Below are 26,064 nucleotides of genomic sequence, written 5' to 3' on the forward strand. Positions count from 1 at the left end.
AATATTTCCAGGTGATTTCCGACCTGTGAGCATATGCATACAGACCAGTGACCATTGCCACACATGACTGGCCTTTCACATGGGAAATGTACCAGCCCACAGTCAGATGCACCACAGTCTTGTGGTGTCCTCTAGTGGGCAACAAAGGTGTTGCAGTGATGAAACGAGGTGCATGACAGCAAAGGTTATTATTTTTTGCTGCTGGTAGAAAATCCTAAGAAATGTTATTTAATTGACACAAGCTTTCTCCAATCAATCAATCAATTAATGTCTCATTGTGCGTGTGTGTTTGGTGGGGGGATCGCCTAAACCAGGGGAGGCTGATCTACAAATAATATTCCCTGCCAAATAATAGGCTTTGTGTAATTAAGATTCACAGAGCTAGGTCTCCCCTGGCTTAGGCGAATCCCCCCACCAAACACACAATCACAACAAGACTGTGATTGATTGATTGGAGAAAGCGTGTGTCAATTAAATAACGTTTCCTAGGATTTTCTACCAGAAGCAAACCTAGTGCATCATGCTGGAAATACCAGTAGAAAGTGCCAGAAAAACAACCAAAAAGCATGGTCCTACTTATGTGGTCTTTTAATGTTGTTCTCTACATGTATTTATGTCAATCAGATATGAAACATTATTTATATTCTTACTAATGGTATATATTTTTAAACATGATTTAAAAACTATAAACTACAAATAACACACAAGAGGGAGGAGGACAAAGTAGGTCGTTTGAAATAATGTTTTATTATCAGCAGATAATTCAGCAATAACTGGTGTCTAAACACTTCATCATAGAGAGTAATGGCATGAGTATGTTTTATTTAATAGTGGTTAAACATAAATGTTTATCTCTGCTCGAAGATTCTATAATGCATTAACAAGAGATGAGAGCAAGTAAGCGCACCACAACATTGTCTGTCTTTGTGGGGGAAAAAACCCCAAACACTTCTCTGTCATCAAACCTGCTACAGGAGACCGTAAGTAATTCAATCTATGCAATGTTATAAAGAAATATGTTGTGATTATATAAGAAAAGGTTGAAATAAATTGTTTTATTTCCAGTTGAACTCCTAGGGATCCATCATATGGAAGTGTCCTGAAGTCATCATTTTGTCTGAAATAAAAAATAAAAAAGGAAGTAAGTATAAGTTGATGTGAAAACCTTGGAATGCTTGTTTTACATCCAAGATGCTGAACAAGATGTGAGAACACCAAGTGTAACTGTGGCTTAGCCAATGAGAGTAAGCGTGATAATGAGATTGCAGTGACAGATACAAAATACAAAAAAAAAACAATATATAGCCTCTGGGGAGACCAATTTGATTTATATTTAACATGACGATAATCTGAATACCCTCTGTGTGGGATGATATTCGATGTCTGAAACTCAACAGGCGCTTCAACAGGGCGTCAAAGCAGTAAAGACACACAGAGATAAAATAATGCATTCTTCTTAAAAGAAAAAAGGCAAACCTCACAAACATATCTTTACACTTCAAAGCCAGACAGTGAAAACCTGTGAGGTGGTTATACAGTGGGGAAAAAAAGTATTTAGTCAGCCACCAATTGTGCAAGTTCTCCCACTTAAAAAGATGAGAGAGGCCTGTAATTTTCATCATAGATACACGTCAACTATGACAGACAAAATGAGAGAAAAAAAATCCAGAAAATCACATTGTAGGATTTTTAATGAATTTATTTGCAAATTATGGTGGAAAATAAGTATTTGGTCAATAACAAAAGTTTCTCAATTCTCAAAACTTTGTTGGCAATGACACAGGTCAAACGTTTTCTGTAAGTCTTCACAAGGTTTTCACACACTGTTGCTGGTATTTTGGCCCATTCCTCCATGCAGATCTCCTCTAGAGCAGTGATGTTTTGGGGCTGTCACTGGGCAACACGGACTTTCAACTCCCTCCAAAGATTTTCTATGGGGTTGAGATCTGGAGACTGGCTAGGCCACTCCAGGACCTTGAAATGCTTCTTACGAAGCCACTCCTTCGTTGCCCGGGCGGTGTGTTTGGGATCATTGTCATGCTAAAAGACCCAGCCACGTTTCATCTTCAATGCCCTTGCTGATGGAAGGAGGTTTTCACTCAAAATCTCACGATACATGGCCCCATTCATTCTTTCCTTTACACGGATCAGTCGTCCTGGTCCCTTTGCAGAAAAAACAGCCCCAAAGCGTGATGTTTCCACCCCCATGCTTCACAGTAGGTATGGTGTTCTTTGGATGCAACTCAGCATTCTTTGTCCTCCAAACACGACGAGTTGAGTTTTTACCAAAAAGTTCTATTTTGGTTTCATCTGACCATATGACATTCTCCCAATCCTCTTCTGGATCATCCAAATGCACTCTAGCAAACTTCAGACGGGCCTGGACATGTACTGGCTTAAGCAGGGGGACACGTCTGGCACTGCAGGATTTGAGTCCCTGGCGGCGTAGGGTGTTACTGATGGTAGGCTTTGTTACTTTGGTCCCAGCTCTCTGCAGGTCATTCACTAGGTCCCCCTGTGTGGTTCTGGGATTTTTGCTCACCGTTCTTGTGATCATTTTGACCCCACGGGGTGAGATCTTGCGTGGAGCCCCAGATCGAGGGAGATTATCAGTGGTCTTGTATGTCTTCCATTTCCTAATAATTGCTCCCACAGTTGATTTCTTCAAACCAAGCTGCTTACCTATTGCAGATTCAGTCTTCCCAGCCTGGTGCAGGTCTACAATTTTGTTTCTGGTGTCCTTTGACAGCTCTTTGGTCTTGGCCATTGTGGAGTTTGGAGTGTGACTGTTTGAGGTTGTGGACAGGTGACTTTTATACTGATAACAAGTTCAAACAGGTGCCATTAATACAGGTAACGAGTGGAGGACAGAGGAGCCTCTTAAAGAAGAAGTTACAGGTCTGTGAGAGCCAGAAATCTTGCTTGTTTGTAGGTGACCAAATACTTATTTTCCACCATAATTTGCAAATAAATTCATAAAAAATCCTACAATGTGATTTTCTGGATATTTTTTTCTCAATTTGTCTGTCATAGTTGACGTGTACCTATGATGAAAATTACAGGCCTCTCTCATCTTTTTAAGTGGGAGAACTTGCACAATTGGTGGCTGACTAAATACTTTTTTTCCTCACTGTATCCTCCCTCTCACCTTGACCAGAGTGACTGTGATGCTGTAGAGGAGGGAGATGAGGAAGAGGACCAGGAAGATGCAGGCCATGTTCCAGTTCTCCTCTGCAGTGTCCGCCAGGATGGGATCAGACCTGTTCTCGTCAAAGAACACACCCTTCACCTCAAGGAGCTCTACTCAAAATGAAAGAGGAGATTTTCAGTGAGAAAGAGTTGCAGAAACAGGCTAGCCTGGAATCCAAACTGAAATGCTGTATTTCAATGGTGAAACAGAGCATATAAGGCTAGAAAGAGGCTAGCACCAGGCAAATGTTATTGTATCAGAATTGAGTGAACAGACAGACAGACACCTTGTTTGGATATGTTCAGGGCCAGAGTCTGCGTGGTGTGGGTCACCCTGCATGTGTAAACAGCCCCCGGTGCCCAGTCCTGGGGCGCCAGGCTCAGGTGGCTCCTGATGATGAACTTTCCCCCTGGTGCCCTGTAGGGGGTGCTAGTGTTGTGGTTCCACAGCTCTGTTGTGTCGTCCAGCAGCCAGGTGATGTTGATGTGTGAAGGGCTGAAGCCAAACACCAGGCAGACGAGCTCACTGGGACCCTGGAGCAGGGTGGCTGTTGGTGCAGTGGGAGTCACTGAGGCTGGAGAGAGAGAGATAATGAGAGTCAGCGAGGGAAAAACTGGGTAGATGGAGAGGAAGAGAGAAACGGAATGAGGGTGGATGCTGGAGCAGGACAGGAACTGGGGTAATGGTATCTGATTATGGGGAAAAACCTGATGGATGGGACATGAAACATTGCTCATTCTAATACGTTTTAATTTTTAACTTTTGGATTATGTATTATTGCTGCATTGTTGGAGCTAGAAACATAAACATTTTGCTGCACCTGCGATAACATCAACAAAACTGTGTACGTGACCAATAAACTTTTATTTGATTTGATTTTTATGAGTGATGATGACTGAATGAAGGATGTACATATTTTGAGACATGGTGCTGAAACTCCATGTACCCTAAAATGCTATACATTTTTGGGGCATTGTTTGCGTCTTACTGAATTGTATCATTCATAGACTCTCTCTGCAGTCTGCAACCATAAACTATTATGTTGTAGCTACAGTATATCAATTTTTTCGAAACCCTTGTCGACTGCAAATCCAGAATCTGCTCCTTGGCAGCTATCAACGCAGATTATTATTATTGGTGGTGTTGTATCAGTGTCACTAGGGTTTGCATTTGCAATGGTTCTTTCCTGTCTAGACTTTACATTCAGTCCCGCATGGCACTCGACCGCATGTGAGTTTGGTACCAAAACTTTGGAACCTTGGAGTTGAGAACTTGTTGAGAAGAAAGGATATATCGGTATGTCCTTTTAACTACTCAAATCAAATCCATAATTTTTTACATCTTTACACTTATGAGTTATAATGATTGGCTAAACGTGGCAATATTTCCATGTATTGTTTTGCTTGTTAGAAAAATGAGCAAATTAAAGCACTAGCTAGCATAACAATATAGCTGGGCTAGCTGGGTTAGCTAGCTAGCTATAGCTAAACATAACCAGTGCGCTAATACAATTTTAGTTAGCAAATTTGACTAATTTAGCAATATATTGAGGGAATGTTATTCTGTGGTGTTTATAAATTTTTTACTATTGGAAATAGTCTGAGGTTAATTCTAAATGCAACTCAAGATTGGTCTGCTGACCTAGCCTACATTTCTGTCATGATGACAATATTATTGACACAGTGAAAGGTTTGGGGGATTGAATAGCCTATCTGTAGACCTACTGTAGGTCAAAGACGATAGAGCGACAGACTGGGAGACACACTAACCCATGGGGCGGCACACAATTGGCCCAGCGGCGTTCAGGGTAGGGGAGGGAATGGCCGGGAGGGAATGGCCGGCAGGGACGTAGCTCAGTTGGTAGAGCATGGTGTTTGCAACGCCAGGGTTGTGGGTTTGATTCCCACGGGGGGTATAAAAAAATGATGTAGACTAAAAATGTAAATGTAAAATGTTATTACAATCAAATTCATGGCACTGTTCAAATCAACAGTCCACTCACCAAATACATTCTCTATTGTGCTTGTGATAGGTCTCTCGGACGACTCGTGTCTGACAACACAGGAGTAATTGGAGTCCTGATTCCACTCGGACCTAGGCACGATGAGTCTACTGTTCATGGCGTAGGTGCTTCTCCCTGAATAAAGGACTGAAGGACTAGTGGAGTAGTGAGATAAAGGTAGGCGACTGCCAGACTTCTCCCAATTCACTATTACATCAGAGGGGAAGAACCCAGACACTAAGCAAAGCAGTGTGGCATTATTTGACCCCAATAGATCAGAATCTGATGGTCTCACTATCTTTATCGAGGGTGGCTTGGGATCTGGAGGGATAAAACAAATGAAAATAAAACTGATTAGTTAGTTGATTTTGGGCCTATTCAATAAAATGTAACATAAATATATTGTTTAGTAATATGTCAGATAAGCACTGATGCAATAGCATGCACAAAGATGTATGTATGTATCAGCATCAGCATTCTGGGTAATGTGTGCCAATTGAGTGTTGAATTAGCCTACCTCTGCATTTGGTGATATGCTCCTCCTGGGCTTGGCTGGAGCAGCGGTGCTTCACCTCACACAACACACTTTTGTGTGCATGCCAGTCCCTCGCAGACACGTTAAACATGATCTGCACAGTCTGTGTCCCATTGGAATGGTCCTTGGGGGCCCATCTGACTCCACCTTGGGAAGCCACAACCCCATCCACCTTCCAACTAACAGAAAAGTCCTCAAGGCTGGGACCCACCAGCAGGCAGGTGACAGGCACCTGTCCATCTGTACTCAACTTCTGAAGAGTGGGTCCCTGTAGGTAAACCCCAACTTTCTGAGATGATATTGGAGTCACTGAGAGGAAAGGGAATTGAGTGTTTTAAGCTACGTTCAGATATTGCTCTAAAGAATGCCTACATTATTGAATGATGGTTAGGCTATAGGCCTATATCACTGCTCAAGGATAGTATATGTCATAATACCAAAAACTACCTGCACATCTATTGATGCTCTTCCTGACTTTCTGAACATCCTCTTTCTGAAGATACTTGTCGACGACCTCACAGGTGAAGTCCTTCCCCTGATTCCACTCCTGCTGTGTTACTGTGATATGACTGGTTACTGCCACACGTTCGTCTTCCCCCATCATAATCTCATAGGCTGCTGCAGTCCTCTGTTCAAACCCAGAGAGCCACTTGATCAGAGGGTTGAAGCCCCACCCAGAACATATGAGTTTCTGGGTCCCTGAGCCTGACGTTTCCTCACTGGGAGCTAGAAGGAGCTCCATGGACGGTTCACCTGGAAACAACACAAACACTTTTCCATTTTAGAACTATTGAGTTCTAAATTAAGACTATGCAACAAACAATGGAAACTTAATTTTATGTTGGTAGGCCTAATTACATAGAAAATTGAGATCGTATCATAAGGTAACGACAAGAGAAGTTCACCCACCAAAAAGCTTTCCTGTGGAGTTTGACACCCAGCTGTTGGAGAAGCCTTGGTTTACTTTACAGGTGAAATTGCAGTGTGTTTTCCAGTGTGATGTGGGGACAGAGAAGCGTCTGGTGAGTGAATGGTGGTCTTTGGAGGCAGGCAGATCCACATACTGTTTCTCAGGGAAATCAACCCCATTGGCCTGAAAGGTGACGTAGAGGTCACTGGAGGATAGATGTGTGATGGCACACTCCAGCACAGCACTGTCTCCATTCAGTAAGTCTGGGAGAGACCTCCTGATCAGCACTGTGGGAGTGCTGCTCACTGCAGGTCCTAGAGAACACACCCACAGAGTAGAGAGATCAACAGGAGAAAGGAACATTGATCTGGCTTCAGTGTCAATAAGGTCTACTTTTTTTTTATGTGGTAGGATTGTAAGAAGACTGAATGTTTTGCTGTACTTCTCTCTGTATACACTACTGTTCAAAAGTTGGGGTCACTTAGAAATGTCCTTTTTTTTGTCCATTAAAATAACATCAAACTGATCAGAAATACAGTGTAGACATTATTAATGTTGTAAATGGCTATTGTAGCTGGAAATGGCAGATTTTTTATGGAATATCTACATAGGCGTAGAGGCCCATTATCAGCAACCATCAGTCCTGTGTTCCAATGGCACATTGTGTTTGCTAATCCAAGTTGATCATTTTAAAAGGCTAATTGATCATTAGAATCACCTTTGCAATTATGTTAGCACAGCTGAAAACTGTTGTGCTGATTAAAGAAGCAATAAAACTGGCCTTCTTGAGACTAGTTGAGTATCTGGAGCATCAGCAATTGTGGGTTCAATTACAGGCTCAAAATGGCCAGAAACAAAGAACTTCTGAAACTCTACAGTCTATTCTTGTTCTGAGAAATGAAGTCTATTCCATGCGAGGAATGGCCAAGAAACGGAAGATCTCGTACAACGCTGTGTACTACTCCCTTCACAGAACAGCGCAAACTGACTCTAGAGGAGTGGGAGGCCCCGGTGCACAACTGAGCAAGAGGACAAATACATTAGAGCGTCTATTTTGAGAAACAGACGCCTCACAGGTCCTCAGCTGGCAGCTTCATTAAATAGTACCCGCAAAACACCAGTCTGAACGTCAACAGTGAAGAGGCGACTCCGGGATGCTGACCTTCTAGGCAGAGTTGCAAAGAAAAAGCCATATCTCAGACTGGCCAATAAAAAGAAAAGTTTAAGATGGTCAAAAGAACACAGACACTGGACAGAGGAAGATTGGAAAAAAGTGTTATGGACAGACGAATCGAAGTTTGAGATGTTCAGATCACAAAGAAGAACATTTGTGAGACGCAGACCAAATGATAAGATGCTGGAGGAGTGCTTGATGCCATCTGTCAAGCATGGTGGAGGCAATGTGATGGTCTGGGGGTGCTTTGGTGGTGGTAAAGTGGGAGATTTGTACAGGGTAAAAGGGATCTTGAAGAAGGAAGGCTATTGCTCCATTTTGCAACGCCATGCCATACCCTGTGGACGGCGCTTGATTGAAGCCAATTTCCTCCTTCAACAGGACAATGACCCAAAGCACAGCTCCAAACTATGCAGTAACTATTTAGGGAAGAAGCAGTCAGCTGGTATTCTGTCTATAATGGAGTGGCCAGCACAGTCACCGGATCTTAACCCTATTGAGCTGTTGTGGGAGCAGGTTGACCTTATGGTACGTAAAAAGTGCCCACCAAGCCAATCCAACTTGTGGGAGGTGCTTCAGGAAGCATGGGGTGAAATCTCTTCAGATTACCTCAACAAATTGACAACTACAATGCCAAAGGTCTGCAAGGCTGTAATTGCTGCAAATGGAGGATTCTTTGATGAAAGCAAAGTTTGAAGGACACAATTATTATTTCAATTAAAAATCATTATTTCTAACCTTGTCAATGACTACATTTCCTATTCATTTTGCTATATTTCTTATTGAAACTAATTTCATGTATGTTTTCATGGAAAACAAGGACATTTCTAAGTGACCCCAAACTTTTGAACGGTAGTGTATATGATCACAAAGTTCCATTCTAACCTTTAACATTACTGGTCTTCTGTGTGGGCTTGAAGCAGCGATGTTCAGCTCTGCATGTTATTGTGTTCAGGGTTTTCCATTGGCTTGAGGGAAGAGTCAGGTTACTGCTGATACTCTGAGTTGTGCTGCTGGCCTGGTTTACTGGGGTCCTGCTGGTTGGGTCTTTTCCATCCAGAAGCCAGGTCACTTTGGCATCATACGCAGAGTGGACCACACATGTAGCTGTTACCTCAGTCTGTGTCATCACTGTCCTGAATCTGGGGGTCTCCAGGTGGATGTATGGAGTAGACGAGTGAAACGCTGTGAGGAAAACAGATGGAGATGTCACAAGACTTGCAGATTTTGATTGTTACTATGTCTTTCAATTGTACACTTTTCTATACCCATCCTCTGGCCCAATACATGGTGCTGTCACTGAAACCCACCTGAGCAAATGCTGGTGGTCCTACAGACTGGTGGTCCTGTAGGTGGTCCTTGTGCTGCATTGTGGGTGGCCTTGCATGTGACCTCTGACCCTTGAGTCCATTGGCTCCGGTCCAGCTCCAGCTGGCTGCTCAGGCTGAAAGTTTTCTCCTCACCTTCTACACTCTGTAGCTTCCGCTGGACTGGAGAGTTGGTCAGAGCCTTGCCATCCAGCAGCCACTCCACACTCAGCTCGTCGGGGTAGAACCCACTCAGGATGCAGAGGATTCCCACCTTCGATCCTCCTTCCACTTCCTCCCAGAGAGGATTTAGGGTGATTTTTGGAGGAATGACCCGCTGCACTAATACAAGGTGGAAGGAGGAGTAAAATTGTAAACCAAAGTCAGATTGTAAACTTTGAATCAAATTCTTCATACCTTTTTTTCTGCAGTTTTAAGTAACCCAATGTATTAAAACCAGGCCTGGGCTCAGTGTAATGACTTTTAACATAGTCTAGATGGAGCTATGGACCTATTAAGTAGCTGGGTGGCTGGGCCCTGAGAGCTGGTAGTGGTAGTGGTCAGATGTGGAGTTGGAGGGTTGTGAAACGCAGGTGTTAGAGCAGGACAGGCCTCAGCGAACAGGGAATGCAGCAGGCAGAAGCGTGGGGAAACACCCTGGTCCCAAAAAAAGCATCCAAAAAAACAGAAGTGAAACATGATACTGAGCAACCGTGTGTATCAGAAGCCAGGTGTGAGGTCTGGTTCTGCTTAAGGAAATCGGTTGCCATTTGCATGTTTCCGAGCTATTTACATAAGAGTTCTCTTCTCTACTTCTGTTATGTAACTTCTTACCACTTGGTGTTACATTTTTGTTTTCTTGACAACCCATCAAACTATATCAGAATAGTTTGCATACCAAGTGTGGCAAGGCCCACTGATTCCAGATGTGTTCATGCAGAACCCAGTATGCAGCATCCAGCAAAAAGAAAACGTAGATTAGTTACTGTAGATTCAGCCACACATCACAACAGCCACACAGTTCTAAAATAACTTTTAAACAACAAGTATACTAATTAAACCGTAAATAAGAAATGTGTTTCTTCAATATTTATAAAACATTATAAGACAACCTTTTAGCTGCATTGTATTTCTCAAATCAAATCAAATTTGTATCTACTACAGGTGTAGACCTTACCATGAAATGCTTACTTACAAGCCCTTAACCAACAATGCAGAATTGTTTTCATAGTAAGACAATAAATCATGTAAAAATTGAGGTAATATGTACATGTAGGTAGGGGTAAAGTGACTGACTATGCATAGATAATAAACAGTGAGTAGCAGCAGCTTAAAAAGAGGGTCAATACAAACAGTCTGGGTAGCCATTTGATTCACTCTTTAGCAGTGTTATGGCTTGGGGGTAGAAGGTAATGGATGGAGCAATGGTAAAGGAAGAACAATACACTGTAGTTTACTTCAGTTAAACTTTTATTATCTTAATAGGGTAAAAAGGCACAATGAAATATTTACAAATCTAACCTCTACAGTTGAACTATTCAAACAAAAGCAACAACAAAGACAAGCAGGAAAACGGTTACAATATATGTATGGATAAAATAAATGTAAGTATGAAAGTTATATGTTTTCCAAATACTTCAAACACAGTTTCTTCATTTCACCTGAAATAAGAAGCAAATATTTGTTCACTGAAATTACTTCCAATAATTGTGACATCTATTTAGATGCAATTATACATTTTTATTACCTGACACTTAAGAAATATGGCCTATAAAATAATATAGTTATAATGTAAGTTATATATAGTATATTTAGCTTATTACTGTATTCCCTCTAACTATTATGCCTCTTGCAGAGAATTGCATCAAGTAAAGAATGTATACATTCTTATCTTGCTAGAATCTGTTGACATTGTTAATGAAAGTTCTACCACTTATAAATGGATTGTATGTTTGAATGTGGAGCCATACATAAACATAATAATGCAACCACACAGACTATGGAACTTTCAAAAACAAAATGTCTTCTTTTCACACTACCCTTCCCACACTCCGGTCATGGCTAGGAGGGATACTGCTTCTGTCAGATGAACTTCAAAAGTTTTTTTTGCATTTTAGCTAACCCTAATCTCTTTCCTTTCCTTAACCTAATTCTCCTAACCTGCTATGTTAATTCTCCTAACCTGCTGCATAAGTTCCCCTAACCTGCTACAAAAAGTCAAATCTGACAAAAGCTTATCCCATTTAGTCAAAACCCCACATTCCCAACAAGGTATTACCTTGATGGCAGTTGCTCCAACGCCATACAACAGAGTGATGAGGAAGAGTATGATAAAGGTGAAGGCTGTTTTCCCCATGCTGTCCCTGTCAGTTTCCATGGTGTTGCTGCATGGACAGTCAGTCAACACGAGACACTCTGCATGTGGATATGAGAACAGTGTCAGTAGGCAGTCAAGACGGTCACTCTTTACTCTGGTGCCCAGTCCCAAACCCAATCCTAAGCCCCAACTTCTGGACACTTCTTGATGGCTCCTAAAAAATGTGTTATAGATCTTAGTTCTAATAATAGTTTCTCCATAGCTCCAGCCATATTGTTACCTAGGGGGAGTTTTTACCGTATTGCATGTAGCCTTCATGTACAAGTGAGAGCTAAGGGAATTTCAAGAAGTGTCATAGGGTTGGGGCTAGGGGGTGATTTTGGAATTGGCATACTTTTAACTGTTTTATGGGAAACCTTGCATAGTACAGCTGTCTCCGGTATCAATCATAGTTGTGTTTCAGATAATACTGTGATATTTGGTAGGATGTGAGAAAACAATATAAAGCATGCATTGTATATTTATTGGCTTTGTGCATGCCTCACCTCCAATGACTAAGTTATAACTGAAAGCATGCAACACATTGAAAATCTAAAACGTGAGGATATCAAACCAGCAGTGAAGGTGACCCTAACTTGCTTTGGCCAAACAACACATTTGCCGATCAATGGGAACTTCCAACTTCTTCTTGGCTTGGCTTGCTTCTTGTGAACGAACCCTAATCATATCTCATCTGTCTCTAAACCCATGGTGGTAGACTTTGAATCAATAGAACAGACATATAGCATTCTACAGGTGAGACACAGTAGAGGGAACAGAAGCACACAAAGCCAAACAACAAGGAGACAGAAACACCTGAACAAGTTCAATGCACTACATCTGATTACACCATAGACACGAGGAGAATCTCTGAAACAGCAGTCAACTGTGTTGCTAATGCTAACGCTAAAATTCCATAGGTCATTCCTGTCATCAGGGTAACATTTTAAGAATGTGAGTGTATATCACTTATCTATTGCGTGCTAGACTACAGCTAGGTGTGCAAAATAAGCTTTATACTATTACATTATTCAGTGTCCACCATTACTGTATTCCAGATAGACTTATATTGCATGATAATCATGACCTCATTGTAAATGTAATGCATTAAGACTATGCCTGACTTGTATTGTCTCTTTACCGTTAGTTCTACTAGTGTGAGAGTTGACATTTCCCCCAAAGAGAGATACTGAAGGTCTAACTAACCATCTGCTTTGCACAAAAGTGGGGGGACGGGACAGACATGAGTAGGAACTGCACAGGACATACATCAACAGGTTTATTGATTCAATCTTTTTATTTGATTTTGATTCTGCACTTAAAAGACACACATCATGTCATGTGACAAACACAAACACAAACACAAACAACCATATAGGGGCAACACATAGCAACACAACACAAGACAACACATCCTCTACTGGGGCTTGCACTGAGGGACATTCAAGCTGAGGTTGACTAGGTTGGGTTTGTTTGAGGTTCTGTCATGGGTTCTGACAAGCATTTTTGTGGACTTCGGAATGGTTTCATGGTACACTACGCAGCTATACACTTCACCATCCACCATCCAATCATCCATGCCCATGGTGAGCTGACCATATACTGAGTAATATGTCCTTCCTGTCTCAATAGCACTAGTGGTGTTGTATTGGTACTTTGTTGAATCCATTGTGACAAGTTCATCGTTAACAAGCCAAGCAACTAAAACCACTTTGGGGTAGAAGTCCTTGACGTAGCAAGTCAGGGTCACCATACCACTGCTAGTTTCTTCTGTAGGAGCCAGAAGAAACACAGATGGACGCTTTTCAATTTCACCTAGAAGCACAAGAGAACAGTTATGCCTTCTGTCAAAGCTTAGTAAGATATATGTTCAAAAGTCTTGGAGTGACACGTTGTGCTGATTGGGTTATCCTATAGTTAAGAGACATACAGTATTTTAGGAGTGGCAATGAGCCATTTGCAATTGTGCAACTTTTCAAATGTGTGCAATATCATCGCATGATGAGTGTTAAGGGGAGAAAATAGGTCAAAGGGGGCTATGATGTAAAAACATGTGCTGCCACACGTTATCTATTTAACCAAATGGAAGATCTTTGGGTTATATTGTACTTAATACCAAAGGCTAATCACAACCACTATGTGATTCAGAAACTACACCATCACCTAGAAAAATGACTAGTTTTAAAACACAAACATTACACAAGTCTGTCAATACAAAAAAAAGAAAGAAAAAAAGAACGTATCTTATTATACAGTAATTGAATTTGAATTTAAAATGGGGTGCCTCACCATTCTGCCTTCGGTATGATTCCTCTTCTGGAGATGGAAGATCTTTGTGCTCCACACTACAGATGAATGTTGTCCCATTACGCCACTCCTCATAACTGATTAGAATCTTGGCAGTGATTGAACGTCCCTCACGTTGGTCATGATCTTCATGGAGGATTTTCTTATCCTCGGTCATCCATTTGATGGTCTGGAAGCCTGCTTGCTTTGAAGTGACCTTGCACTCAAGGGGAACCTTTTCATCTAAGAAGAGGTTCTCTGGAGTTGGCTCAATGAATTGGAATTCCACATGAGTGTCACATACTGCACCTATTGTAAGAGGACACAGGGAAGAGGTTTAAAATATTTGTAATTCAATGCATCATCCCCCTATCAACACTAAAATAAATACATTCTGTTTTGATTATTGTTTCTATTCATGGGGTATTTCTTATGGTCAGTAATTTAGCAAAATGTAAACTAGCAGTTATATATGCCAAACTATATAAAACAGAGACCAGCTGATACAGTGCTGTCCCTGGACAATACCTGATACCAAAAGAGTGTTTGAAGTTAATGAAATAAATAATGCATGTTGAACAGAACCTTCTCTGAGCACTGTTTTAGTGTGTATCATAGCTACCAAGAGGGGACATTTTGATGGATTTTACTCACCAGAGGAGTACTTCACAGTCTTGGTCTGGTTTCCAGATTTGTGCACAAAGCGGCAGGTATACTCTGACCCATCTGTCCACTCATTCTCATCGACGCTCAAGAAGCTGGTTGCGCTGTACAAGGTGTTCTGTTCTCCCTTCTTTTCATCCTGACAGAAGTTTGTCACCCCCTTGGCTATTGGCTTATTGTTCTTCAGCCATGTAATCTTATGATCTTTGGGTGAAAAGTCCCTTGCTAAGCAGGCAAAGGAAGCTGTTTGATTGTCTTGCATCTCCTCTTTTGAGGGGGTCATTACATAAAAAGACGGGGAGACGGGCTGAGGCTCAACTGAAAAACAAACATACACATATGAATGCAGAAGCTGATGAACAAAACATATGAAGAGTTTCTTTCCAAAATGCTACATATCCATTTTCTGAACTGTTGGTAAATTAGATTTTATTGTTTAAAGAACTTATGAATGAGATTGGTGTGTTTTTTCACCATCTAATCATGGCATGGGGCTGTTCAATTACAGACGTGTTTGTTTGAGATCTATCATTTGATGGGTTCATTTCAGAGACATATAATCATGTTGTTTTGCAAAACGCTATATATTAGCCTCACTCTCAGATAAATAAGTAGTACTGCTAAGTTTTACACAGTCAAATGTAACAAATAATTACATTTTTAATAAAGAACTGTACAAATGATACATTTGTGACATCAATATAAAAAAGAAAAAGAAATTAATCAATACAGTAATATGAGATCTGCATGTAAAACATTTACATTTGACATTTGAGTCATTTAGCAGATTATCTTATCCAGAGCGATTTATAGTTGGTGCATTCATCTTAAGATAGCTAGGTGAGACAACCACATATCCGTCATATTAACAGTATACGAACATTCCATTCCTGCTAAACAATGGATATATAGCGTTTTGCAAAAAACTAGTTTTACTACATACCTAAAATTGCTAAAGAAAAGAAAACTGAAAACAGTCATATTTTACATGTGAAGGTAGCCATAAGAAATCATTTCTGGTGAAAAAACACAAAAGTGGAAACATTTGTGGATATAGTGTTTAAGAAATAAACTCTTCATATACATGTTAACAGACATATACAGATGCTGAGAGAGGAACAAGTATGCCAGAATTGAAAAGTGTTAATATGGCTTCTATGTGTACAATCAATTGGTGTTATTGCAGGGCCCCTGTGGGAATCATGTCCCGCAATTTTCATGCACAATACTCCTGCCAACTTTTAAACTATGCACTTTCATAACCTGTTTTGCTGTTCTACTGTGCTTGCTCTACTGTGTGTGTATTTCTGGAGTGTTGCAGTGGTGGAGATGGAAAGGTCAAAGCTCTGTCCATAAATTGACTTGAATTGTGTCAATTGCTTATGAATGTATTATGTCTTAAATCTGTCGACCAATCAATGTGTATGCCTATATTTATTTATTTATAGGGGACAGTGCACATTAATCAACATCAATATTACAATAATGCAACATCCATGCAAAAGTAGCGGGGTTAGCCACAAGCGAATCTGCACCTGTAGTCCCAGGGCAAGTAAGGGAAAATACACTGCCACAATACAAATATGGTTCAATTATTGAAATGATCAAGCAGTTAAGACTGTGGACATTAAAGGATTATGCAGGTGAAGGAAAGAAAACAGGGCTCAAAACTTTGTGCTGGGGAGACATGGCTTAATTACTCAACGACAAGTTACCGCCGTTCCAACCCTCATCCTAGTCTTATCACCTACAGCACAATCAGGCTCATACCTGGCTTGTGTTTGTTTAATTGGCCTAAATGGCTTGTTTTATAGCTGGTGACAGTGACACAAATGTTCCAGCGAGCAATTATCAGCTCTGCAAAGCTCTTCAAGTGGTCATCAACTATCTTAAGATGTAGGCCTAATCATGCATTTGTTGTTAGCCACTTCTATTCATCCTATAACACATTTGTTACTTTAAACGTGCATCAGGTATCTCATCAGACAAGGTGTTTTACTGTATGGCTAGGCCTACTAAGGTACAGAGTTTTCTGAAGTAGACTAAAGATGGATTCATTGGTCCAAGAAACAAACATGACAAGTGAAGTAAGTAGTCCTAAGTATGATTGACCGAAAAAACGTGAGCAAAAATGATAATATAGGTGAATAGCTTTATATTATTTTTCTTGGCCGAAATGAAAAATACTTTTGAACCTTCATGCATAAAGCTTTATACACGCTTTATTACACATGTGAACGCACAATATGCTTTATACAAGCAGCCTATTGTACAGTAGAAGTCCATTGTAATTTTGAATAGCAGCAATGGAATTATATAACAAAACCATTTGCAATTCATCCATACTTCATAAGCTCATCGTCGTTGATATTTAAACAATGTAAACAAATAATATTTACAAATTGGGTTTGTTATCAAATCTAATAATCTGCGAATCGATCATATGTTTTTACTATCCTAATACCAACCTAATACTGTATTTTTATTATTGTTATTATTATTATTATTATTATTATTATTAAATAAATTATCAGTCAATATATAAATAAGACTTACCTGGTTTCTGTAATATAACTTCCTTTGAGCCAGCTGAATGTTCCACGGCACATTTGAAAGTCTTCATCTGATCCCAGTCTGATCTCTTTACGAGGAGCTGACTGACTCCCATGTTCTTTTCACCGGTCTGGACCACGGGGTACTGGACAAAGTCAGTCAAGGCACTCTCGTCGGTGTCCTTCCATTTGAAGGTGAGGGAGGCAGGCGTAAAGCCAGTGGCAATGCAACCTAGAGTCAGCATATCTCCGGCCCCAGAGCCACATTGCATCAGAGGGAACAGGGTCGGGGCAGTTGGGGAGGCTGTAAGAGAAATTACGTGTTACAAATAGTCCATAAAGTCCATCAAACTTTTGTTTCCCCTCTCAATATTGGGGATGACATTTAGGCCTAATCAATACAATTTCTGCATGGTAGACTACTAGTCTATGGCAACCCTTGTAGCCTTCAAGAATATAGGCTACATTATGAAAATAATAAATACAAATAATACATAACAAAACAAAATAAATAACAGTTCTAAGGACCTATTCCATTGTACAATCATAATATTTTATTTTGTCTTAACTTTATTTAGCATTCCTTAGTAGGCCAAATATGTGATTTATTAAGAGACTATGAATGTGTTAGGATAGGATATTATTCATCCCCAAACTGTATCAAATGTGTTATCAGAAATGCCTGTACAGAACTGATATAAGGCAGGTGGGTAGGACCGTATATACTTTTTTGATTTATTAAATATGTATCCTTATATTTAAGAGATCACTATCCAATCTAAACAATGCCTTGCCGTCTAAAAAAATGTGATTCTTACCTGATGAAACGGTTACCATTGTACCCTGACCCCAGTAGTCGAAAGCACCGTAGTACAGTGTTCAATGAACTTAACGAGTGGTATAAAAAACCATTCTCCCCAGGCTTTATACCCTCTTATTCCCAACCAAAAAGCGCAAAATGAACGCCAACGTATTTCTATTTTTTATATAGTCTATATTGCACTTTTAAAGCTTTGTTTTAAAATCACATGAATTATTTTTAGTTGTTTTTGTCCATATGATAAATATATTTCTTTGTTATAGTGTACCATTACTGTTATTGATCCACAATTCAATTGAGCAAATTTAGCCTAGAATCGAGTTTAAAAAACCTAGATCTATTTGACTATTTGAAAACTCATTTACACATTTGATGAAATCATAATCATTTTCTTACCTGATGAAACGGTAACCATTGTGCCTTTTCCCCAGTAGTCAAAAGCATAGTCACAGTGCAATCTTTCAATACGTGCAACGCACAAAAACTAACGCAAGTTAAGACCAGACTTTTGAATCAAAGTCAAAATAAACAGAATATGTATATATTTTTTACCTGTGGACACGGTCACCATGGTCCCTTTCCCCCAGTAGTCAAAGTAGTTGTCACAGTGAATGGTCTGACCAATACTTAGTACAAAAGCATTCAAAGTAATAAAATAACCTGAATAGTCACTAGTTATACATCAACTATAAAATCACTTTTTTAGGTCTGAATGTTAAGGCTACTTACCAGAAGTTACCGTGACTTGGGTCCCTTTCCCCCAGTAGTCAAAATAGTCATCACAGTGATGATTGTATATCTGCCCCTAAACTAAAAACCCAACTCATTTCAAACTTAATGCTTCATTAACTTTATTTTGTGGCATCTTGATGGTTGGCTCCTTCCCTGGGGAGACACACTTCCCATCAAAACGGAAGTGTTGCATGAAGTTAACTTTGGCTGAAAGAGTGTGAGTTTTCTTCCTGTCCTTCTTTTTGATAGTGAGCCCCTGAGTTCTTTATCTTTATTTCTGTTTTGAATGTTGATGAATGGGAAGCATCTTGAGCATCATCCTGATAGTTGAGTTATTTATCCTGATAGGGCTATTTCATTCCAGATAGGTGTGACACACAGGACCTACAATCAGTGCTCAAAATCTCTGTCCGTGTTTCACGCTGTTGCTGATAGTTGGTCGTGAATGGTGGCCGTATTTCCCGATTTGACATGAAGAATCTTGGTTGGCGGTCAACGCAGACAGTTAGACGAAAACCATCTTTGGCCGACCAGTGCTTTGCGAGGCTGGTCATGGCCCACATCAAGGCCAGGATGCAAGACACACTGGACCCACTCCTATTTGCTTACCACTCCAACAGATCCACTCAAGATGCCATCTCCATTGTAATCCATACGGCTCTTTCAAACCTGGACAAGAGGAACACCTATGTGAGAATGCTGTTCAAGGACCTGAAGACGGCCCAGTCCATCACTGGGGCCGTGCTCCCACCCGTAAAGGACATTAACTTCAAGCGGTGCCTGAGGAAGGCACGCAACATCATCAAGGACCCAACACATCCCAGCCATGGACTGTTCACGCCTTTACTGTCTGGTAGACGGTATCGGAGCATCGAGTCTCAGACCACCAGGCTCAGAGACAACTTTTACCCACATGCTATCAGACTGCTGAACATCTGAACCAGGACCGACCACCTGCACACCAACAGTTTATTTGCACTGACCTTTCGCACCTTAGCGGACATGCACTCGCTCACACATCCACTCACGTGCCCACACAGTCTGTTCTTTCTGCTACTGCATGGGAAGTTTACCGGAGCGCCAAGTCTGGGACCAAAAGGCTGCTGAACAGCTTCTACCACAAAGCCATAAGACTGCTGAACAGTTCATTAAATGGCTACCCGGACTTTCTGCTTTCCACCACTTACCTACATGTAGATAGTACTTCAATCAATCACCTAACCAAACCTACATGTATATATGACCACAATCAATCACCCCAACTACCTCGGTACCAATACTCCTTGTATAAGCCTGTATATAGTCTCGTTATTGTTATTCTATTGTGTTACTATTTTATTTTTATCTATTTTCTAATTGTCATACTTTTTAACTGCATTGTTGGGAAAGGGCTCGTAACTAAGCATTTCACGGTAAAGTCTGCACTTGTTGTATTTGGTGCATGTGACAAATAACATTTGATTTGATTTGATATGCACAAACACACACACACACACACACACACCATGACTACTGCTATTGGACTTATTTAATTATTGCACAAACTTATTGCTTAATTCAACACTTTTCTCTCCATATCCCCCCTCCCCAGCACATATGTACATTTATATTTTTATTCCATTGAACTTAATTAAAAACATTTTTTTTTTACATACTTACTCCTATTCTTATTATTGTAGCCTTGTTGATAGGTGAACCTGCAAGTAAGCATTTCATTTTACTATGTACCATTTGTATCCTGTGCGTATGAACAAATGAACTTGACTTGACTTAATCAGGGTTAAGCAATTCTGGTCCTGTAGAGTGCAGTGTGAACAGACTTTTGTTCCAGCCCAGCTCTACCACCCAGTTTCATCCAACCAGGGCCTAAATGGATGATTAGTGGATGTTTGAATCAGGTGTGTTGTGCTGGTACAAAATGAAGTATTTAACTGATAACATAGTAGGAGCTTGCATAGCATTGTGCAGTGACATTCACCCTTCTGAGGTATTATAAGTCCAACAGCAGGTAGGCCTACTGTCATCCCTGTATGACATCAGATCAAGCTTTTCAGCATTAGGGGTTATTATCACTGAAGTAGTAGTTCACCTCTGCACCATTTATCCCAGTGTACAAGTCCAGTCCAGATTTTGATGACCCGTGACTAGATTCAAGACACGACCAGTGATGACTCAGACTTGGACTTGATCAATAATAATTATGATAATTTATTACATTTGTAAAGCGCTTTTTATTATACAACATTAATCTCAAAGTGCATAAAATAAAATAGAAAATAGAAAAATAGTAAAAAACACATAATAATACATAACCTAACCTAACCTACATAATATATAACCATATCATGAAAGCAACAATCAAAGTCGAGAAGGAAGGGTAGGCCAGCTGATAGAGGTGAGTTAAAGGCCTGCTTTAAAATTTCCAACAGTCTGAACAACCCTGAGATTATCTGGAAGGGAGATCCATAGGCATGGTGCGATGGAGGGAAAGGCACGGTCCCCCATTGTGAGGAGCCTGGTCCTGGGGCCATGAAGGAGTATAAGCGTGGCTTGAATGTGAGGTGCGTGGAGGTTCATAGGGCAGATGTGGCCATCTATGGCAGGGCGGATGCTGCAGGAGTTGGTGATCTGCTGGGGTATGCTTATCAGCATTGCTTCTGTCTTGCTGCTGTTGAGTTGGAGGAAGTTATTCTGCATCCAAGATTTGACCTCTTCCAGACAGTTTGACAATGTTGACAAAGCAGATGATGAGTCAGGCTTTGTTTTAATGTTCACCTGTGTGAAGTCTGTGTAGTAGTGGAATTGGACACTATGTAGTCTGAAGATCTGGTCAAGTGGGAGCATGTAGAGCAGGAGAGGATAGGTCCTAACACCGACCCTTGTGGGACACCGCAGGTTATGGTGGACTCCTCTGATCTTGCCTCACCAAGTGTGACGTACTAATTGCGGTTAGTGAGGTAGGAGGTGAACCAATGGTATGTTTGTTGTCAGAAAGTCTCTCTCCTTTGCTTAATTCAACATAGTTACAATAGCTACGGAATTAGCTAGCTATCCTAACAAATGTGCAATACTGTAAGAGGGTTAGCATTCTGCTTTCCATAACGTAGGTTCAAAGATTGTTGGAATTGAGCTTTTAGCACTACCAAGGGAGTCATTACTCGACTTTGGATTCAAGGACTCTGACTCGAACTCTAGGGACTCGACTTGGACTCAAGGTTTAGTGACTTGACTACATCACTTCAGGGAAAATAACAGTTTTGCTTATACCTAGCACTTCTAAATGTTTGTCAAACATGAATTGGCAAATATTGTGTAGGTTGTTGACTAATAATGTGGGCTGAGGGAGGGGAGGATATGTTGCCACTTTGTGACAGTTGTTTAGGCAACATTGTGGTGCCACACAACTTTTCTAGTTCCAGAGCTGTATGGCATGTAGTAAAAGCGTATCCAACTCAAGTCCTCAGGCTGCATAATCTGCCGGTTGTCATCCTTGCCTTCAGGGACTGAGTTCATTGGTGGGCCAGGCGTGTGGACTCTAGCTACATAATGGCATCAATTATCTCAAAAACAAGAATGTGGTTGTTATTTGGGAGGCTGGTAGTCTAGCAGTTAAGAGCATTGGATCAGTAACCAAAAGGTCACTGGTTCAAATCCCCAAGCAGACTAGTTGAAAAGGCTGTCAATGTGCCCTTGAGCAAGGCACTTAACCCCAATTGCTCTGGTTAACAGCCCCTACTAAAAACATTTGATACAAATATATTTTAGATTAACTTTGACAGTACAATTGAAGAACAACCCTGTGAGGCTAAAGTCTGAATGCTTGCTGATTTAGAGAGTGACATTTGGACACGCTGTTTCATAACATAGTGGTGGTTTCTGAGGGCTCTATCTACCCTCAGTCCAGAGGAGGTTTTAGTCAGTGTGCCCATGTTATGAGGAAACACCTGTTCCCTCAGTGTGGTGAATGGCATGGCTGGTTTCCTGTCTGTTACTGCTCATTACATAAATAATATCCAGTGTGGATACGCTCTACCCAAAGGCCAAAACGTTCCCACTATGTTTATGTTATTTTAGTTTAATCCTTGGTCCTCTGTAGCTCAGCTGGTAGAGCACGGCGCTTGTAACGCCAAGGTAGTGGGTTCGATCCCCGGGACCACCCATACACAAAAAAATGTATGTATGCTTTGGATAAAAGCGTCTGCTAAATGGCATATTATATTATCATTATTAATCATCATTCATTTGTATGTTCATCTATGTTTCTGTCCATCCATACATCAACTCATATCAACATCAGTTTTATGACAAATGATATGACACTGTAATTGATTATGTCAAATGTACTTACTTGTTCAACTATTGCTACCTCTTATCATGAATATGACTTAGCTAATTTTAGGCAAATATTTTCAGATCTGCATAGCTCAGCTAAGAAAAGTGTCAACCCATTGTTGTTTTGACAATACCTTTTAAGTTGCCTTGTCTTGTCACGTCATATCTAAAGAAAACAACAAGTATTTGTTTATGTATAACTATGGTATAAGGTCTGTGTAATGCACAGTTGGATATCAGTATTTGATATTTGGTATCAGTGCACTAAATCTGCACTAAATATTTTTGTATTGGGTCAGGTGTTGTTTTATAAGCAGTCCTATAAGCTGTCACATGGCACAGAGTCGGCTGATGTTTCAGTAAGTATTTGCTGACATGACCTGCACTTGGGCTGAGGTTTTTGTATTGGTGTGTATCACTGTGGTTGCCCCCATACACAGTGACACACACCATTACAAAAACCCACTTCAAATCCTCCCACAGTAAGAGTAACATATTTTTTTCATTTGCAGTCAAAATTTGACGTTTGTCGAAACGTCTATGACAAATAATTCTGCTTTAAAAATGTCAATATGTGACTTTTTAAGACCAACCAATTCAATGTTTGTTCCAAGTATGATGAAATAAGAAAAAGCAGGAGACCAGCTAGTTGAAAATTATGAACATAATATAAAAAAAGGGGATATGAGAATTTTTAAGTGCAGACAGAATTCAATGGTTGTTCCAAATATTACATAAAAAGGAAAAGCATGAGACCAGCTATTTTAAGATTATGAACATAATATTGAAAAAAGGGAATATGAAAAAAGTCTGTGATGGTTTCAGTGATTTTCCATGCTTTTTAAGCGCAAATAGAGTTTCTAAAACATTTTTTTTTTATGTCTCAAAAAACTCCATGACAAAAAACAGTTATATTCAACATAGCCCATATTCATTATATCCAGAATTCATATAAGGCATATTCTGAACATTCCAGTATGATCCGTCACTTAATACAGAGTCGGGTGAGGTAACCACTTGTGCTGAGGTTTTTACATTTACATTTACATTTTAGTCATTTAGCAGACGCTCTTATCCAGAGGAATTTACACTGTAGTGAAGGCGGCTGTGTGAAACATTAGACAGTGATCCCTTTTCTCTCAATATCAAAAGGAAGCATCTGTTGTGTTCTGTGCACTCATTGTTTCCCAACAATTGATTAGGAACAATATGGTCTCAACGTCTTTATGGAGGAAACATAAAAACGTATCATCAATCATTCATGTAGCCTATCAACTAACGTCAGATGGAGCGCTTGACATTGCTATACCCGTATATCAGTAGTTGGCGACATAGAATGTTTCTAAATTATGTTACAGTAGAAAGAATACTCCTTGGACTAAGGCAGTATTTGATATGACTATAATAGGATACATGGTATTCGATACCTCCTGTAAATAAAGCTACATGTCTGGACAACGTGATAACCATTATTGTTACATCTTAAATGTCAGGATAGATCACCTTTAAAAGGTGCTACACTGTATATTTACATAGACAGGCATGTCAGAAAAAGAAACATGATTGTCTTTCAGCAATTTGGCTAAAAACATCACGGTAGGAATCACTATGAAAAAACCCCATCAACATCTAGGAAGAATGTCAGAGACAAGAGCTAGTTTTTCTGCTCCTGGTATTATATTATTTGATCTGCTAGGTGAATGCAGACAATTCAAATTCATAGCAGTGAAATGCTCTCCCATATGGGTCCAGAGTGAAGTCAGTGTGTACACAGTACAATCCTGTCAACCCTCATGTCCATGGAGAGGTTTTTGTATTGATCTTTATCACTGTGGCCACTCCCGTACACAGTGACTCACGCCATTACAAAAACCCATGTCACATACAGCCACAGTATCCTCTCAGTAAAACTCACCGAAACCTCCAATGTCTCAATGTGGACCATGTGTTTTTCAATCCTGTGTCATTTACAACCACCATGGAAGTTCAATTAAAGCACATTTTTAGATCACATGATTTACAGTGTACAGAAAATAGTTGTTCCCCAGTGTGTCTGTTTTAATGTTTTTAATGATGAGAGTTCTTTCTCTGAAACAGGCCTAAAGAGTATGGACATTAGTTTGAGTTGATAATGTGTAGAAACGTACAAGCACGTTTAGGTTAGCTACCTGTAGACAATCAGAATGTATATGCCTGTGTGCCTTTGGTGTCAGCACTCTCACACTCTGTGCTTGGTAGAGGTGGTAGGTTTTTGTCATGGACTGTATCATTGTGACCCGCTATATGGCACAGTGGTTTAACCCTGTACAAAAACCTCCCCACCACTCTGTGCAGGGCCAAAGCTGGAATAAACATGTGCAACTTTTCAAAACAACCATAACATGATCTAATGATTTTGATCTGATGAACATTATGTTTTACTACTTATTAATAACTCTTTGATTAGTTTGGGCTTTCAGCTTTTCATCTGTCAGGCATTTTGACCATGACAATGATTAAAGAACCTTGCTGAGGACAGTTTTATACACAGTAATTAAGTTCATTTTTAGTTCTTATTTAAAGTTAAAAATACTGTTTTTTTATTTAAAACAAATACATTCTGTTGTCAGAATCCAATAATTGGAGTAGCTGTTTAAATGTTTACTCTTGTAATTGCGTATGAGATGAAGCAATTAACCATTTTCCACCACAGTGGTTTTTGTTATGGTGTGTAACACTGTGCCCCCGTAGTTATCACGATGACACACACCCATACAAAAACCTCTCCACACACCAGAGACCAGTACATCTATCAGGTACCTGTCATATTTCCCTGGAGTCATCACAAATCTCTCTGATTCAATTAATGATCTTATTTTTACCTTGGAAATGTGTCTTCAGCCAGTAGAGTTTATCTTGTCAGATATTATAATCCAAATGTATATGAAGAATTGCCAATCTATTCTCACAGGCCGTTGCGTTTGAAGGAGAGCGTGCACAGATGAGCATGGATAATAATACAACTTATAGTGAGTTATGCAGCATCTCTTTAGGTTGTAAAATAAATGCTCTTTGCACTACAGGAATATGAATGAGAATGAGAATTTGTAAGAATGTGGAGTGTGTTACATATTATGGTACAGTATTGGGACATCATACTGTAGAACAGTGGTATTCTTAGAAGGGGCAGTGACCCCTAGGTGGGCCACAGAGGTATTGCGTGTGC

At 40.2% G+C, this 26,064-nt stretch overlaps 1 protein-coding gene across 4 annotated transcripts; it reads right to left on the reverse strand.

The window, feature by feature from the left end:
* Positions 1–728: 728 nt before the first annotated feature.
* LOC121551346 lies at positions 729–25,816 on the reverse strand. 4 transcript variants are annotated; one of them, XM_045210999.1, is made up of 11 exons: positions 25,721–25,816; positions 16,980–17,279; positions 9,122–9,460; positions 8,697–8,996; positions 6,637–6,951; positions 6,175–6,480; positions 5,710–6,036; positions 5,193–5,513; positions 3,477–3,764; positions 3,149–3,300; positions 729–1,117 (listed from the first exon to the last, which is right to left on the reverse strand). In XM_045210999.1, the coding sequence occupies exons 2-11, from the start codon at positions 17,245–17,247 to the stop codon at positions 1,109–1,111; spliced, it is 2,625 nt and encodes an 874-aa protein (XP_045066934.1). In that variant the 5' UTR covers positions 17,248–17,279; positions 25,721–25,816; the 3' UTR covers positions 729–1,108. The 4 variants fall into 4 exon arrangements, with proteins under 4 accessions (XP_045066934.1, XP_045066933.1, XP_045066931.1 ...); XM_045210998.1 differs by lacking the exon at positions 25,721–25,816 and adding an exon at positions 18,525–18,613; XM_045210996.1 differs by lacking the exon at positions 25,721–25,816 and adding an exon at positions 18,192–18,277.
* Positions 25,817–26,064: the final 248 nt, after the last annotated feature.

The sequence above is a fragment of the Coregonus clupeaformis genome, chromosome 35 (genome assembly GCF_020615455.1).
Source record: "Coregonus clupeaformis isolate EN_2021a chromosome 35, ASM2061545v1, whole genome shotgun sequence".
Classification (NCBI taxonomy): Eukaryota; Metazoa; Chordata; class Actinopteri; order Salmoniformes; family Salmonidae; genus Coregonus; species Coregonus clupeaformis.

Coding starts and splice junctions, on each gene's coding strand:
- LOC121551346 (XM_045210996.1), bottom strand. Junction 9,461..16,979: donor AGTTATATTACAGAAACCAG/GTAAGTCTTATT, acceptor ACCTTGTATTAG/TGCAGCGGGTCATTCCTCCA. Junction 6,037..6,174: donor GAGCATCAATAGATGTGCAG/GTAGTTTTTGGT, acceptor CTTTCCTCTCAG/TGACTCCAATATCATCTCAG.